Here is an 18,717-nt window from a genome sequence, read left to right on the forward strand (position 1 = left end):
ACTGTTGTCTTAATTCCACTGTGGCTGGAGAACGTACTTATGATTTTTTTAATTTCAGTCTTTGTAATGTGTTGAAACTTGCTTTATGATTCATCATATATGGACAACGTTAGTTAATTTTCTGTGTGTATTTGAAAAATAATACAAATTTTTTTAGTTGTTGTGTGTGTTGCTCTGTATGTCAGTGAGTTATAAGAGCTGATTGTCTTGGTCGAGTCCTCTGTATTCCCGAAGTTTGCTTGTTTATCAGTTACGAGAAGCTTGGGTGGATCTCTCAACATCGTTGAGGGTGTGTCTCCTGCTTTAAATGATGTCAGTTTTGCTTCATATATTTTAGAGTATGCCATTAGATGATGCAAGCGTGGGATTACTAACTTGCGTTGGTTTGATCTTTGTCTCTGGTGGTATTTCTTCTATGCGTGCGTCTGTCTGACTTCAGTCCAATGATACCACCTTTATTTTTATTTTTTAGTTTTAATTCCAGTTAATTTACAGTGTTAGATTCGTTTCAGGTGGACAATGTGGTAATTCAGCCGTTCCACACATCACCCTGTGCTCATCGTGACGAGTGCGCTCCTTAATCTGCATCACCTGTTTCATGCCCCACCCCCACCCCTGGTGACCATCAGATGACTCTATTATGAAGAGTCTGTTTCTTGATTTGTCTCTTTCCCTCCCTCCCTCCCTCCCTCCCTCCCTCCCTCCCTCCCTCCCTCCCTCCCTCTGTCAGTACCAGCTTTCTTTGATTTGTATTTGCATCGTGTATAATTTTCTTTCTTTGTTTTATTAAAAAAAAAATCTTTTCTTTTGAAATAATGATAGCTTCACAGTAAATTGCAAAGATAGTAAAGAGGGTCCCACCCGCCCCCACCCAGTCCCCCCAGGGGTTGCATCTTACATCCCTGTAGTGTGGCGTCAGACGGGAAGCCGGCTGCGCTGTACCCGTGTGTACTTCACTCACTGTACTACACATGTGGGATCGCAAGGCCGCCAGGGCAGTAACGACGCAGACCCGTCCCGTCGCCACAGCTGTCTCCTGTGTGCTGCCTTTTGGGGTCCTGTTCCCTCCCCTGCCCCAGTCCCTGGCCTCTGGCAACCACTAGTCTGTTCTCTAGCTCTGTACGTTTAGTTTTGAGAGTGTTCTATAACTGAAACCATTCGGTGTGTGATTTCTGGAGATTGGCCTGTTCGGTCAGCACAGTGCCCTCGAGATCCATTCAAGTTGTGGGGTGTATCGACGACGGCGTGTTCCTTTTTATCGCCGGCCGGCATTCCATGGGATGGATGAATGTTTGACCACTTGCTGTGCAGAGCATGGAGATTGTTTCAAGTGTTTGGACGTTACCAGTAAAGCTGCTGTGAACCATCAAGTGCAGGTGTTTTGTGTGTGGACGTGTTTTCATTTCTCTGGGATAAACGTGCACGAGCACAATTGCTGGGCCGCATCCTAGGTATGTGTTTAGTTTTCTAAGAAACCGCTGGACTATTTATATTTCCCAGACTGGTTGTGCCATTTTACATTCCCACCAGCAGTGTGTGCGAGATTCAGTGTCTCCATGTCAACATTTGTTGTCACTGTTTTTATTTTGGTTGCTGAAATATGTGTGTGGTGATGGCTCACTGTGGTCTTTGTTTGCGTTTTCTAAATGACTAGCGAGATTATCTTACTTGCCATTGTCATATCTTGTTCAGTAAGTGTTTCTTTAGGTCTGTTCCTTTTCTTGGTTTTGTTTTATTTCTGTTGAGTTTTGAGAGTTCTTCATGTATTTTAAATTTTATTTATTATTTTTTAAATCTTTTGGTTTTTAATTTCTTTTAATGTTTATTCATTTACTTTTGAGAGAGGGAGCACAAGATGGGGAGGGACAAAGAGAGGGAGACACAGAATCTGAAGCAGGCTCCAGGCTCTGAACTGTAGGGCTCCAACCCACAAACCGCGAGATCATGACCTGAGCCTAAGTCAGACACTTAATTCAGCCACCCACGTGCCCCTTAAAGTTTTTTTTAATGTTTATTTTTATTTTATTTTATTTAGAGAGAGAGAGAAAGAGAGAGACAAACATGAGCAGGGGAGGGGCAGAGACAGAGGGAGACACAGGATCTGAAACAGGCTCCAGGCTCTGAACTGTAAGCACAGAGCCCGACGCAGGGCTCAAACCCATGAACCGCAAGCTCGTGACCTGGGCCGAAGTCAGATGCTCAACCGACTGAGTCACCCAGGCACCCCAAACGTTTATTTACTTTTGAGAGAGACGGAGAGACAGACAGAGAGACAGAGTGCAAGTGGGGGAGGGGCAGAGAAAGAGGGAGACACAGAATCTGAAACAGGCTCCAGGCTCTGAGCTGTCAGCACAGAACCCTATGTGGGACTTGAACTCATGAACCACAGATCATGACCTGAGCTGAAGTCAGACACCCAACCGACTGAGCCACCCAGGCGCCCCCTTCTATATTTGACTTGTGAATCTTCTGTCAGCTAGGTTGGTTGCAAATATTTTCTTCCACTCTGTAGCTTATCCTTTCATCCTCTGAAAGAGTGTTTCCACAGATCCAAAGTCTTTGATTTTGATTGTTTTTCCTTTGAGCATTATGCTTTTGATGTCACAGCTGAGAACTTTTCACTTAGCCCTGTGTCTCAAAGATTTTCTTCTACAAGTTTTATAGTTTTTCTTCTTTTTAATTTTTTTAATGTTTATTTAATTTTGAGAGAGAGAGAGAGAGAGAGAGAGAGAGAGACCAAGCAGAAGTGGGGGAGGGGCAGAGAGAGACTGAGACACAGAATCCGAAGCAGGCTCCAGACTCTGAGCTGTCAGCACAGAGCCGGATGCGGGGCTCCAACCCATGAAACTGTGAGATCGTGACCTGAGCCGAAGTCGGCCGCATAAGCAACTGAGCCACCCAGGTGCCCTGACAAGTTTTATAGTTTATATTTAGATCCTTTTGAGTAATTTTTGTGCTAGGTGGGAAGTTTCGGTGGAGATTTTTTTTTTTTTTTTTTTTTGCCTATGTATATCCAGATGCCTCAGCACCATTTGTTGGAAAGAACATCCTTCCTTCCTGAATGGCTCTTGTACTGGTGTCACCAGTCTGTCGGCTGTCCGTGAGCGGGGCTGTCTGCTCTCTTTTGTTATCTGTACTGTCCGTCTGTTTGCCCTGCTAGTGCCCCTCAGTCTGGAGTGCTCTCTCTTCATCTAGGTCTTAAAAAGAGGCCAGTCGATTCCTTGTATTTTGTTCTTCTTTTTCCAGATTCTTTTAGCTATTCTGGTTCCTGTCCCTTTCCATAGACATGTTAGATAATCTTTTCCAATCTATAAAGTCCTTCCAGGAATTTTGATAAGGGATTATGTTTAACCTGTATATTAACTTGGGGAAATTGACATCTTTACTATGTTGAATCTTCTAGATCACAATTTACTTCTCTCCATTTATTTAGAACATTGATATTTTTCTTCAGCATTTTATAGTTTCAGAACCCAGGTCTTATACATGTTAGATTTATTCCTAAGTCAGCCTCCTTCCTTCTTTCCTTCCTTCCTTCCTTCCTTCCTTCCTTCCTTCCTTCCTTCCTTCCTTCCTTTCTTTCGTGTTTGTAACTGACATGGCATTTTATTTTATTCTAATTAATTATTTTATATTTTTATGTTTGTTTATATTGGGGGCAGGGAGGGGCAGAGAGAGAGGGAGACACAGAATCCAAAGCAGACTCCAGGCTCTGAGCTATCAGCACAGAGCCTGATGCAGGGCTCAAACCCACAAACCTCGATATCATGACCTGAGCCGAAGTGGATGCTTAACTGACTGAGCCACCCATGTGCCCCATGGCATGGTATTTTAAATTTTGGTTTCCATATGTTCATTGCTGGTGTGCAGAACTAGAGTTGAATTTTGTGTTTGTCTTTTATCTTGCAACCTTGCTGAGCTTACTGTTAGTGCTAAGAGTGTTTTTTTGTGATTTTCTACATGAACAGTTATGTCATCTGCAAATAGAGACAGTTTTATTTCTTCCTTTAAGCCTGTATGCCTTTTATTTTCTTTTTTTGCATATGGGTCTGTCTGGAACATACACTATTATGTGAAACAGCAGTGGTGGGTATACCTTTTTGCTACTTTTTTAAATTTAAATTTTAATTTTTTTTAGGCAGAGAGCAAGAGAGTGCAAGCAGGAGAGAGGCAGAGGGAGAGAGAAGGAACCCCAGGCAGGCTCCATGCCCAATGGGGTGTCTGATGAGGGTTCAGTCCTACGACCCTGGGATCATGACCTGAGTCATAATCAAGAGTTAGATGTTCAACCGACTGAGCCACCCAGATGACCCCCCTTGTTGCCTCTTGTTCCCAGCCTTTGGGAGAAAGCTTTCCGTATTTCACCACTAAGTATGATGTGAACTATGGGTTTGTTTGTTTGTTTAAAATAGATTACTCAAAACTATTGATAGTTTTCTTATTTAAAATCTCTCTTTGGGGGGCGCCTAGGTGGCTCAGTCGGTCAAGCGTCTGACTTGCCTTAGGTCATGATCTTGAGGTCTATGAGTTCGAGCCCAGCATCAGCTGCCAGCTCAGAGCCTGGAGCCTGCTTCTTATTCTGTGTGTGTGTCTCTCTCTGCCCCTCCCCCACTTGTGCTCTGTCTCTCTCTCAAAAATGAATGAACATTAAAAAAATTGTTTTTTAAATCTCTCTTGTGTTGGGTGGGTGTAATACAAACAGTTGTGTCAGATTCAGAAACAGGATCTAGAGATACAGATTTGAGAGTCCTGTCATTGTCATAGAAGAAGCCACATGGAAGGATGGTGTTTCTGAACACGTCACAGGACATGTGGCATAGGTCTGTGAAAAATAAAGGAAAGGGACACCTTGGGGAGAAGGACAGTTCTGGGAAGGAAGACTAGAATCCATTCTCTTAGGTGGGGGGTGGGGGGGGGGAAGGGTAGCACTGGAAGAGTGGAGAAGTGGTAGAGAAGGTGACTTTTGTCTTTTTTTTTTTTAATTAAAAAAATTTAGAGTGTGCGTGCAAGCTTGGGAGGGACAGAAGGAGAGAGGGAATCCTAAGCAGCCTCCACACTCAACACCAGAGCCCGATGTAGGGCTTGATTTTATGAACCGTGAGATCATGACCTGAGTGGAAATTATGAATCAGGCACTTGACCGACTGAGCCACCCAGGCACCCCCGGGATGACTTTTGTCTTGTCCTTAGTTGGGAACATGGGGTCATTTGGGTGAGGAGATGACTGGGATCCAGATGAGGACTGAAAACATGGGAAAATCGGTCCTGGCTTTGGTAGAGAGATAATAACCAACAAAGGAGAATCAATAGTGATGCATTTGTATTGCATCCAGCATAGTGTTACGAGTTTCTGTCAGTGAGAGAGCCTGAACCGTTGCGAACTTGGTGGTGGCCGTGTGGCTGTGGGAGCCTCGGGAGCTATGTATTAACCATATTTGTTCTTTCAATCTATGAGCATGGAAGGTTTTCCATTTTTTTGTGTCTTCAGTTTCTTTCATAAGCTTTCTATAGTTTTCAGTGTATAGATTTTTCACCTCTTTAGTTAGGTTTATTCCGAGGTATTTTATGGTTTTTGGTGCAATTGTAAATGGGATCGATTCCTTCATTTCTCTTTCTGTCGCTTCGTTATTGGTGTATAGAAATGCAACCAATTTTGGTGCCTTGATTTTATATCCTGCAACTTTGCTGATTTCACATATCAGTGTTATCAGTTTTTTGGTGGAGTCTTTGGATTTTCCACGTAGAGTATCATGTCTTCTGCAAAGAGTGAATGTTTGATTTCCTCCTTGACGATTTGGATCCCTGTTATTTCTTTGTGTTGTCTGATTGCTGAGGCTAGTACTTTTCAATACTATGTTGAATAACAGTGGTAAGAGTGGACATCCCTGTTGTGTTCTTGGCCTTAGGGGGAAAGCTTTCAGTTTTTCCCCATTGAGGATGATATTAGCAGTGGGTTTTTCATATATGGCCTTTATGATCTTGAGGTACGATCCTTCTATCCCTACTTTCTTGGGGATTTTTATCAATAAAGGATGCTGTATTTTGTCAAATGCTTTTTCAGCATCTATTGAGAGGATCTTGTGGGTCTTGTCCTTTCTTTTGTTAATGTGATATGTCACATTGATTTGTGGATATTGAACCAGCCCTGCATCCCAGGAATAAATCCCACTTGATTGTGGTGAATAATTCTTTTAATGTATTGTTGGATCTCTTTGGCTAGTATCTTGGTGAGAATTTTTGTATCCATGTTCATGAGGAAATTGGTCTGTAGTTCTCCTTTTTAGTGGGGTCTTTGTCTGGTTTTGGAATCAAGGTAATATTGGCCTTGTAGAATGAGTTTGGAAGTTTTCCTTCCATTTCTATTTTTTGCAACAGCTCCAAAAGGATAGGTGTTAATTCTTCTTTAAATGTTTGGTAGAATTCTCCTGGAAAGCCATCTGGCCCTGGATTCTTATTTGTTGGGGAGATTTTTGATTGCTGATTCAATTTCTTTACTGGTTATGGGTCTGTTCAAATTTTTTGTTTCTTCCTGTTTCAGTTTTGGTAGATTCTATCTTTAGGAATTTGACCATTTCTTCCAGGTTGCCCAGTTTGTTGACATATAATTGCTCATAATATTTTCTTACTATTGTATGTATTTTGCAGCATTGGTTGTGATCTCTGTTCTTTTCATTTGTGAAATGAAAGTATTTCATTTGGGTCCTTTGTTTTTTCTTTTTGATTAATCTAGCTAGGGGTTTATCAATTTTGTTAATTCTTTCAAGGAACAAGCTCCTGGTTTCATTGATCTGGTCAACTGTTTCTCTGATTTCGATATCATTGATTTCTGCTCTAATCTTTATTATTTCCCTTCTTCTGCTAGTTTTGGGCTTTATTCGCTGTTCTTTTCCAGCTCTTTTAGGTGTAAGGTTAGGTTGTGTGTTTGAGACTTTTCTTCCTTCTTTAGGAAGGCCTGGATTGCTATATACTTCTCACTTAGGACCGCCTCTGCTGCATCCCAGAGGTTTTGGGTTGTGTTTTCATTTTCATTAGCTTCCACGTCCTTTTAAATTTTCTCTTTAATTTCTCGGTTAACCCATTCATTCTTTAGTAGAGTATTGCTTAATTTCCAAGTATTCCTGGTCTTTTCACAGTTTTTCTTGTGGTTGATTTTGAGTTTCATAGCAGTGTGGTCTGAAAACATGCAGGATATGATCTCGGTCTTTCTGTACTTGTTGAGGGCTGATAGGTGACCCAGTATGTGATGAATTCTGGAGAATGTTCCATGTGCACTTGGAAGAATGTGTATTCTTCTGATTTAGGATGAAATGTTCTGAATATATTTGTTAAGTCCATCTGGTCCAGTGTGTCATTCTTAGCCATTGCTTCCTTGTTAATTTTATGTTTCGATGATCTGTCCATTATTGTAAGGGGGTGTTGAAGTCCCCTACTCTTAGGGTATTATTATCAGTGAGTTTCTTTATGTTTGTGATTAATTGATTTATATATTTGGGTGGCTCCATGTTGGGGACGTAAATATTTACAGCAGTGAGATCTTGGTGGATAGACCCCTTAATTATGTTATAATGCCCTTCTTCATCTCTTGTTACGGTCTTTATTTTAAAATCTAGTTTGTCTAAGTATGGCTACACCGGCTTTTGACAACCGTTAGCATGATAGATGGTTCTCCATCCACTTACTTTCAATGTGAAGGTGTCTTTAGGTTAAAATGAGTCTCTTGTAAGTAGCCTATAGATGGGTCTTGTATAGAGCCTATGTCTCTTGATTGGAGCATTTAGTCCATTGACATTTAGAGTGACTATTGAAAGATACGAATTTGGTGCCATTGGGTTGCCTTTTGAGTTCATGTCTCTGGTGATATTCTCTGGTCCTTTCCAGTCTTTGTTGATTTTGGTCTTTTTTGTTTTGTTTTTTCTTTTCTCTGCTCAAAGGGTCCCCCTTAGAATTTCTTGCGGGGCTGGTTTAGTGGTCACAGACTCCTTTAGTTTTTGTTTGTGTGGGAAGCTCTTTATATCTCCTTCTATTTTGAATGAGAGCCTTGCTGGATAAAGAATTCTTGGCTGCATATTTTTCCAATTCAGCATGTTGAAAATATCCTGCCACTTCTTTCTGCCTGTCAGGTTTCTGTGGCTAGGTCTGCTGTGAGCCTGAACTCTGTTCCCTTATAGGTTAAAAAGTTTTTTTTTCCCCCTTTCTGCTTTCATAATTCTTTCTCTGTCTGTGTATTTTGTGAATTTGACTGTTATCTGCCTTGGTGATTGTTGGTTTTTGGTAAATCTAATCGGAGTTCTCTGTGCTTCTTGGATTTTGATGCCTGTGTCCTTCCCCAGATTAGGATAGTTTCCTGCTATAATTTGCTCATGTAAACCTTCTCCCCCCTTTTCTCTCTCTTCTGGGACTCCTATCATTCGGATGTTACTCCTTTTTAATAAGTCACTGAGTTTTCTAAGTCTCAAATCGTGATATTTTGCCTTTATTTCCCTCCATTTTCCTTCTTCATTATTCTCCATAGTTTTATCGTCTTAATTGCTGATTTGCTGCTCTGCTTCGTCCATCCTTTCCGTCATCGCATCCATTTGAGATTGCATCTCGGTTATAGCATTTTTAATTTCGTGCTGACTAGATTTAATTCTTTCATCTCCGCAGAAAGGGGTTCTAGACTTTTTTCAACCCCAGCTAGTATTCTTATTATCATGGTTCTAAATTCTAGGTCAGACATCTTCCTTCTATTTGTGTTGATTAAGCCTCGGCTGTCATGTCTTTCTCTTCTTTCTTTTGTTCTTCATTTTGTCATCTTGAGGAAAAGAAAAAGTAAAATATAAAAATTAAAAAATTAAAAACAAAGCAAAAAATCAAATGCAGCTTGATGCTAGGTGTGTTTTCATCTGCTTGTTGAAAGAAACTTGATAGAATAGAGAGAAAAGGGAAAGAAAAAAGGTAAGAAAAAAATTAAAAAAATATATAGTAAAATAGAATTAAATGAAATAGAATAAAAAATTTATGAAGTAAAAAATAGGATAAAAAATAATAAAAATAAATTTTTCTTTCTGTATGCAAGAATGAGGAAGAAAAACGAAAAAAAGAAAACAATGTAAGCAAAAACAAAGCAAAGCAAACGAACAAATACATGAGCCAGAAAACAGAATGAAACTACAGTGAAGTTACATCCAGTTTCCCTTAGAACTGAACAGGGAAGCCCGCTATAGTCCATACATTAAGCAGGTGGAGGGACTTGTGCTGGTCTTCTGGATGGTGTACTTGGATGGTGCAGTTGGACAGGGCTTGGTGTAACGGCTGTATTGTCCAGTAGGTGGCGCTGCGTAGCTTACTGAGGTGGATCATTGTGGCACACATGTGCGTGCACATGAGAGATGGAAATGGTTTCACCCAGTTGCCTAGTCTCTGGCACAGGAACTTCGCTCTTTCATCGACTTGTGATCAGGCACCTCTCCGTTGTCTCAGGCCTCCGTCCACTCCCCATCTCTACACAGATAGGGTACCCTGTAGACTTCAGAGACCCCTGTGGCTTGGACCCACACCAGCTCTCTGGGGAAGGGTCTCACTGAGCAACGGCTGGTCCTGGCTTGCCCCAGAAAATGTTCATGCCGTTGCACAGCAGCAGAGGTTCAGAGGTTATGGCCAATCACAACACACAGCTGGCACCAGGTTTTGCCACACTCTGGCATCTTTGTCCCAATACCAGCAAACGTGGCTGCTCTCTGGGGTCCCCTGGGACCTTTGCCCGTGGGGAGGCTGTATGGCCTCTACCAAATGCACTCCAAGCAGCGGAACTGCTTCTCCCCGTGTGGCACACGGACCTCTCAGACCCCGCTGCCTGCTCCCGGGGCTTCGCCCTGCTTCCTCACCAGAGCACCGCCAGGCACTGGGCTCCAGAACTTCAGACTGTGTTCCACTGTTTGTAGAATCCTGGTGGTGCTGAAACCCTCTCCTTTCTTCTCGTCAGTGGTTTTGGGGAACGGATTCCTTGTTCAGTTCCCTGCGCGTGTTTTCACTCTTTCTCTCCAGCTGCTTTTGGGGGAGTGCTTTTCTTGCATGATCTTGATGTGCCTCACTCTCCCCCTTTCTCTTTCTCTGTCCTCTCTCCATGAAAACAGCTCCCTACCTTCTGGGGCTTTTTTCTCCACCGTTTCACATCTCTGCACTGCGTACCTGCCGAGTTCTGTGGCTCAGGGTATACGGATTGTTGTGTTAATCCTCAGATCAGTTTCCTAGGTGTGCAGAATGGCTTGGTGCTGATCTGGCTGCGTTTCAGGGACAAGACAAGCTGAGGGTGTCCATGCTGCTGCGCCGTATTCACTTTTGGATTTAGTCTTATGTGACTTGACAATGTAAGGTGATTTATGTATAAATGGGCAGTGTCTCCCGAGCAATCACTCACTTAGAAAATATTCCACTTCCAAAGAAGTGTTACCAGGTGAAGCTAGCTCCTGGTTGTTTCCTCCCAAGGACCTCCGTTTCACTCGCCCTCTTGTTATCAGTGTTCACAGATCCATCTTCCTCAGAAATTGCCCCTCATTTTATTTTCCTGCTCACCTCTACAGCTCCATGAGGCTTAAGTATACTTTCTGGGTTACTCACCTTTGGGGGCTTATGCACTCAAGGCACCTGTCTTCCCCTCCTGCTCATAGTTTCTGCCTGCATCGCCAGTGGCAATTCTGGTGGGACCCCAGGCTTTTAAACCCTCAAGGCTCTGTATTCATTTAATTCTGTGAAATAGCATGTGATTGGATTGTGGCTCCCTATCTACCACTTTCTTTTGTATTTGTATGAGGAAATACTTAGTAATAATACTTTTGTTGATAGTTATCAGTAGTCAAGTGTTTCAAATAATCGTTACATCTTGGAAGTCTAGGAATCTTTTTTTTTTTTTTTCCTATATAGGGCTATAGGGAAAAATTAATAAACTGTTGAGTATACGTGTTTTTAGCCCTTGGTATTTAATTTAGAGTTTATAGAGTGTAAGTCTTTGGAACTTACTGGGTTGTTAGGTTCAGGTGCTACACGCAGTGGTGTTGATGTTGACGTTTTTATTTTAGCTGTTGTCTGCAGTGTGCATGTGATGCTCAAAGTGGTTTTACATTTATGGAGCCTTTTGTCTGTATAAGAATATGCTGATAGCAGCGTAAACTTTGTAAAACCCACATTTTCTAAATTTTACATACATTTTTCAAACGCTCAATTTTTCTCGTTTTCATTATCACGGTAGATTTGCCCGACTTGTGTACGTTAAGCCGTCACACACATTAGGCAAGTAGGTGTTTCCGAACAAAAATTCCCATTTGAATACTTTGCTGGAGGATTTTCGCCCCGAATTGAAGCTTGTATCCTGTCCGCTACGCCTGTGTCTGCACCATGCTCCCCGTGGACCAGCCCTGCCCGCTAACCCTCCCTGTGACGAGGGGAATGTTCCAGATCTGCGATGTCCGGTATGGTAGCCGCTGGCCCAGGTGGCTGTTGAGCCCTTGAAATGTGGCTAATGTAACTGAGGAACTGGACTTTTTATTTCACTGAATTTTGATTCATACTGAGACAGTTACATGCCGAATGAATAGTCTGGGTGGCTCAGTCAGATTAGCGTCCCACTCTTGATGGCGGCTCTGGCCGTGGTCTCGCGGTTTGTGAGACTGAGCCCCCCGTTGGGCTCCATGCTGACATCATGGAGCCTGTTTGGGATTCTCTCTTCTCCGGCCCTCCCCCACTCATGCTTGCGCTCTCTCTCTGTCTTTTGTTCTCTCTCTCTCGACTAAACTTAACAAAAAAAGTCACGTGGCCAGTGGATGCTATATTGGGCAGTACAGTAACGTGCACTTCTTTTTAAATTTTTTTTAACGTTTATTTATTTGTTTATTTTTTAAATTTTTCTTAGTGTTTATTTATTTTTGAGAGACAGAGGGAGACAGCATGAGCAGGAGAGGGCAGAGAGAGAGAGAGGGAGACCCAGAATATGAAGCAGGCTCCAGGCTCTGAGCTGTCAGCCCAGAGCCCGACGCGGGGCTGGAAGTCACGGACCGCGAGATCATGACCTGAGCCGAAGTCGCCCGCTTAACCGACTGAGCCATCCAGGCGCCCCAACGTTTATTTATTTTTGAGACAGGGAGAGACAGAGCATGAACAGGGGAGGGTCAGAGAGAGGGAGACACAGAATCTGAAGCAGGCTCCAGGCTCTGAGCTCCAAGCTGTCAGCACAGAGCCCGATGTGGGGCTAGAACTCACAGACCACGAGATCATGACCTGAGCCGAAGTCGGCCGCTTAACCGACTGAGCCACCCAGGCGCCCCTGTGCACTTCTTTTTAAAAAAGCTTTTTTTTTTTAATGTTTATTTATTATTGAGAGACAGAGAGTGGGTGGGGGAGGGGCAAAGAGAGGGGGAGACACTGAATCCGAAGCCGGCTCTGGCCTCTGAGCCGTCAGCCCAGAGCCCGACGCGGGGCTCGAACCCACAGACCGTGAGATTGTGACCTGAGCCGAAGTCGGACGCCCAGCCGACGGAGCCACCCGGGCGCCCCCAGTAACGTGCGCTTCTGTGTCAGATGCAACTTTCTAAGATTGGAGGCGTTGTGAGTGTGACTCGGGAAGCCGCGTAGCTCTGCCAGCAACGAGTTGTTTCGTCTTGGAGAAATTGCTTACTTTTCTAGCCCCCAGTTTCCTCCTGGGGGAGACGTGGGGGTCTGACATCTCCGGAAGGTAGTTGCGGGTGTCATACCGATTGAACCCGGAGTTTGGGGAAGAGTCCCTCCCGGCTCGTGTAACGTGGGTCTCGTGTACCATAACTGCGTGGCTTTTGTGCACCAGGAGCACCGGCTGTATGCGGCTAGATAAGAGGCTGGCAATTTTGAGCTGCTGCCGGGAAGGAGTCGGGAGGGAGCCCCCTGACCTCCGGGGTGTCTGGGGTCCTGACGGGGGAGGGGCGGGTGGCAGGGGCGTGGCAAGGTGGATGGTGCCAGAGGAGAAGAGTCCTAGGGAGGGTGTCCAGGCCACACAGTAGAAGCAGCAGCAGGGTGAGAAATGGGAGTTTGATGCTTATATTTTATTTGAAGTCTTATTTAATTTTTGTTTCATTCACGCCCGAACAGATCACAAATCCCTAACATTTTACTAAAGCTACTTGACAATCCCTACTCCCCCCCCCTCCCCCCTCCCCCCCCCCCCCCCAAAGAAAGCAGTAAACATGGGAATACTTAGACAGCCTTAAATCACTTTAATAACATCCTGATTTATAACAGCCGGGGACTTAAAAGCATACTTGATATGTGAAGATGCTGTCTGTTCTTAAAAGTTGAAGCAGGAGGGTCGCTGGGGGTGTGTCAGAGCTGACCCGCTCGTCTGTGGCTGCCGCATGCGTTCCCATCGTGGGAGAGCTCACTCACGGTGACAGTGCTCCCGGTGCCGTGGCCGGGTGCCCACGACCGAAGGCCAGGGGGCTTCCGAGGGCAAAGCCCTGCCCTTCCAGACTGAAGATCTTCTGGGCACAGCTGGCAAGTAGGCAGACCGTCCGTAGAGATGCACTGCACACAACTGTACGCTCACATGGGATGCCCCCCGGCTGGGCCGGGAAGCGCTGTGTCTGCGTTTTGATCACTTGCAAGGCAGGCGATTTCCGAAGGGTCGCGTCGGCTAGTGCCCCACCGTGGAAGTTAGGCGGTGACTTCAAGGTACAAGCCCAGAGCGTCAGCCTCATTTTGTAATGACGCCTAGAAGACTGTCGTCGTCCCGCAAAATTACTGTGACCTTTTGAGCTTACTCTGTCACCCAGGGGAGTTCGGCACTTGCGCCTTCTGCTGCCGGCCTGCCCGTCCAGCCTGGAGCGCACCCGGAAGACTGTTCCCAGGCTTCCTCGGCGTTGTGGGGATCTGAATTAGATCAGGTTTTAAATTCCTGATTATGTTACGCTCAGTTGAGATGGCTCTGATGCCTTTTCATCATTTTCTTAACTATTTTAAGAAACCTTTATTCTCTCTATCCAAAAATGGTGGTTTGGACGTCCAGGGAGTAGAAGTATTTGTGCTCCTGGAGCCCTGGTGCTGTTAGAGCAAGGACAGATCTAACGTGTTTACTGCACACATGAGCATGGCTGCATGACAGTGCAGTGGAGCTGTCACTGTCACTGTCACTAGAACATCCCACTGAGCAGCAGTACCCTTCCTAAATACTGAATTGAGCCGTAAGTCTTAACTTTATATTAATGCTACTAGAAAAGTCGCCTTTTTAGAAAGGAAAAAAGTGGTCCCCTCAAAGAAGAGAGGGCAGGTCACATTTGGGATGAACTGATGTCTGAGGACCTCTATCATCAAATTCCTGAGCGGTGCGTTGAGAATTATGAACAACAGACTGCCTTTTTCTCAGCGTAGTAAAGCATTGACTACTTCAGGATGTCAGTGTGGTTTTTTGTTTTTGTTTTTTGTTTTTCGTTTTGTTTCGACCCTGTTTGGTCTAAACAGGGAAGATAGTTTCCTTGAGGTTCGAAAAGTCGTCATATCCTCGCTCATACGAGTTTCTCTCAGTGTTTTATGTCACACCTTCATATCCATAAAACTTATTTTAAGACAACCCTACAGATTAGCTTTAGATATGCTGTCAGTGTCTAGTGCATATACACAGAAACAATCCGTATTGGCTCTAAATGTGTACGATTAGTTTAAAGACTTGGAATAGAGCATTCATAATGTGTCTCTTTTTTTCATGCAGTTGCTGTGATTGGCTGGTAAATATTTGTCAAAGAAAGAGAGAACTAAAAGCTCGCACAGTGTGGCTCGGATGTCCTGAAAAGTGTGAAGAGAAGCATCCCCGAAACTCTATCAAAAATCAGAAATACAATATATTTACCTTTATACCTGGGGTAAGGCTGTTACATTCTTAAAACTGGGCTTTATATGAGACATTGCCAGCTGCTTTTGTTTTCACTGTTTTCCCCCCCTTTTAATTGTGTCCCGTCCAAATCAGTGTCCCTTTGTTTTTGAACCATTCATGTTTCAGATGATTGTTAAATAATTCATGCACACTTTTACGGGTACAGCATAGAGTTCAACTTAAGAAAGTTTATAGTTTGGGGCGCTTGGGTGGCTCAGTCGGTTAAGTGTCCGACTTCGGTTCAGGTCATGATTTCGCAGTCCGTGAGTTTGAGCCCCGTGTCGGGCTCTGTACTGACAGCTTAGAGCCTGGAGCCTGTTTCAGATTCTGTGTCTCCCTCTCTCTCTGACCCTCTCCTGTTCATGCTCTGTCTCTCTCTGTCTCAAAAATAAACATTAAAAAAAAAAATTAAGAAAAGAGAAAGTTTATAGTGTGACTTCAGCCTTAGATAAAAATATTTATGCTACTGTAGAAATAACCAAGTAGGCCTGAATTAAATTATCAGAAAAGAGCTGTAAGTTTCGTTTGGAAGTGAAGCTGAATGCCAAGTGTAAAGCCTGCGTAGGAGCCTCCAAATGAGAGTAACGTAAGTGCTTACACAGACAGGACTCCGTAACAGGATCTCTGTAAGCATTTATAGGTGGATTTTCTACTTCACATTATGAATTTCAGGCCATGTATTATTGTATTATTCATTATCTTAAATAGGTATTATGCTGAGTTTAAATATTGAGGTTTAAATATTTGATTAATTTCTTTTATTGCTGGTGATATTTTTGTCTTAAATATGTACAAACTCTATGCATTTAGAATGATTGGATAATTTTTGATTTTTGTGCATCATTTCCTATTTTAATAGACGAACTTATTCATCTTTCTACGGGCAAAAGGCAGCTCCTACTGACTATGTTTCTAGATCAAAGTTTTTGACATGTTCTAGTTATTAGCTTTATGCTATTTTGCAAGAAAGTCTCTTGGTTTTGTGAAATGAGGGCTGTCTTACTTTTCATGTTTTTATGTAAATAATCATGCCGATTTTATGTTGGGCATTGATTACCTCCCACCACCCTTCCCCATCCATCTAATAGTTGGTGAATGCTTGATATCTAATTTGCTCTTTATTAAAACACACAAAACCATTGGCTCCGTAATTGAAAGACTGCTCTTTTGTCAGGATATAAAATGTAAACTGTCTTTCAGGCAGATAAATACTCTCATCTGTATTGAATGAAGCTGCTGCTTTCTTTTTAATTTTAAATTATTAAATACTCGCGGATTGGCTAAGCATTGCACATTTTCCTAAAGGTCACAAAGTTCATTCGGTAGACAAGAAGGTATTGATTATAGCGGCTTGAAGCCAACAGCACAGCTTAATTTTGACCAGAGTAAATCCACACAGCCTGCCAAGATTGGCCGTGTCCTGAAAATACCTGTTGATGTGTTGTCTGCACAAGTGTTACCGTGTGAATTTGTTTCCTTAGATTGTCTCTTAAATTAGGCTTTTCATCTAAAACGTAGTATTTTAGAAACATTTGGTAATTGCACAGTAGGAATTCAATGCCATTTTTAGCACCAAACGGCAATTTTTGAATTGCTAATAGATATAATTTATGCTAACAGAGATTTTAAAGAAATCACTGAGGAAAAAGAGCTTTCTCTCCTGCTGAGATTAATTTATGAAATGACTGAAAACATTTTTAGACAGCAATTGAATATGATTATGAATATAAACATGTTATCAATGTAGCCGATGCTTTAGTTGCACAAGCAACTGTGTGTTGATGTGGAAAACTTCATTACGTGAAACCTGTGGTTCCGGACTCTTTAAGTCAACAGTAAGTACTTCACCCACTGCTCTGCTCTGGTTGAATTTTCCTGCCTTCGAGTTGCATAAACACTGGTATCCAAGGAGATTTCGACTGCAAGTTGCAAGGATGGAAGTCTCATTGCGGTTACAGCTGCTGTTTGAGTTATTCTCGTCTGTAAACACGAGGCTTCTTCCATTTTCGTTTTCCGTTTCAATTTAATAGTTTGAGAATTTGTAAATAGAAGTGTATTAATATACCGGATCTTGGGTTTTCTTCCTTAAAGACAACTCTATTTGAATTAAAAAAAAAAACAGAAAGTTGCAGGATTTGCCTTCCTAACATTTTGTTGAATGATATTTATTTTATATTTGAAGCTCTTGGTGCAGGTTCACTGCTAAGAGTCTGTAAAAAATACGTAGGCATCTGTCTCCCCCAAAATTGCTTTGGAATTCACATTCTTGTATATGTCATCGTCTCTTACCGTCTGCGGGAAGCAGATATTTACAGGAGGCGGAGGCGGTTTTGTGAAGTCACGTTGTGTGCACCCTCTGCCTGTTCACTCAGCTTTTGTGAAACTGCCCTGACGTTCGTGTTCAGAAACGTGGCTGTCGTGTTTTATTTTTTACCGTTGCATAAATACAGGGTTAACACGACTTTCCCATTGTAAGATTTTCTGAGTTATCAAGATACACATGTGTGTATATAAATATATATTTATCGACCACCAACACTGGAAAGGACTTGCTATCTCATTTGCTTTGATGTACGTACAAAGATATTTATATGTAGGTCAGTGTGGAAAACTGGAAAATCAAAACTTTTAGAGGATGCTTTTAACATAATTGAAAGTTCTAATTGTCTTTTTTTCAATTTATTTTAGACATAATTTTGAGGTAACCTTACCTCGCTTTGTATGTGATTTGGTTATTGGAAAGCCAGTGCCAAAATTAAGAAATTTACTGTAACTCAGGGCATATTCTCAATGTTTGTTGGAGATGTAGTTAGATACTGTGCCGATTTAATTATTTGATTGAAGTATTAAAGATTTTCCTTGGAGAGACTGTGTTAATTTTTTCTTTTTCCTTTTTAGGTTTTGTATGAACAATTCAAGTTTTTCTTGAATCTCTATTTTCTGGTAGTATCCTGCTCGCAGTTTGTACCAGCATTGAAAATAGGCTATCTCTACACCTACTGGGCTCCTCTGGTAAAAGAAAAGATTTTTGAAATTAAGTTAAATGATTATTTAGAATATGGTTTTAAGAGTGGAGATGGTTGAGAGAGAAACTGATCAGATTTTAAGAAATGTGATATTGTTGCCGTGTATCTGTGAACTTCCGTGAAAGATTTTACAGAGCTCGGTCACATGTGTGCCGGGCAGCCCTGCAGGAGTGTCCGGGTGGTGCACTGCTCCCTCCAGGTGTCGTCTGGAGGGGCCGCTAGGCACCCCTGCTGGTGGAGGGCGGGGGGGGGGGGGTGGTGGTTTCCATGGCGCATTCTGTACTGAGGCTGCGATAACGGGTCGGTCTCTCCCCTGTGCTGATGGCACTGTCTGGAACCAGGGTGTGATCTGCTCAGCGACCCTCTTGTCCTGACAGATGGGCGGTTCTTACTTTTGGCTGAAGTATCTCAGTGAAGTCCGGACCATTTCCGCTTGACCCCTCAGTGCATAAAAGTTTTGGAAAGGCAAATGATACTTCTCATCGAATACTTCCATTTCCAACATCACGCCGCTGGGATAGTTTGATGCTGTTTGCCGATAATTTTCATCAGTTTTCAGCTTATGTACACGATGCGAATGCCTTCTTTCTTCCTTGCACCTGGAAAAATGGACTGCTCCCTTTTGGGCAGATTGTCAGCATAATCCAGTCAAGACAACGTAGTGAAACTCCTCCTTTAGGGAAGGAGCCGGCGTAGTGCTCACTTACCTGCATCAGTGCTCCTCTCGGAGCTGGGACGTGAGCGGCGTGCTCCGGAGTTCATTTCTGCAGGCTGCGCCGTCCTGCCGCCTCTCGCAGCCGGTCTCAGATGCGCCAGGGCGAC

General features: G+C 43.1%; 1 protein-coding gene across 8 annotated transcripts in view; it reads left to right on the forward strand.

The window, feature by feature from the left end:
- Positions 1-18,717, forward strand: part of ATP9B (ATPase phospholipid transporting 9B (putative)) — a 250,847-nt gene that overhangs the window by 23,181 nt on the left and 208,949 nt on the right. For 4 of the 8 annotated variants that reach the window (XM_042961538.1, XM_042961539.1, XM_042961543.1 and 1 more), the window contains exons 3-4: positions 14,708-14,858; positions 17,768-17,881. In XM_042961538.1, coding sequence (XP_042817472.1) covers positions 14,708-14,858; positions 17,768-17,881 — 265 coding nt within the window. Of the gene's footprint in view, positions 1-11,358; positions 11,448-12,272; positions 12,301-14,262; positions 14,266-14,707; positions 14,859-16,635; positions 16,705-17,767; positions 17,882-18,717 lie in introns of those variants that run through there. The other 4 variants (XM_042961541.1, XM_042961547.1, XM_042961544.1 and 1 more) reach the window with 4 other exon arrangements.

Source organism: Panthera tigris, chromosome D3, assembly GCF_018350195.1.
Source record: "Panthera tigris isolate Pti1 chromosome D3, P.tigris_Pti1_mat1.1, whole genome shotgun sequence".
In the NCBI taxonomy this organism is placed as follows: domain Eukaryota; kingdom Metazoa; phylum Chordata; class Mammalia; order Carnivora; family Felidae; genus Panthera; species Panthera tigris.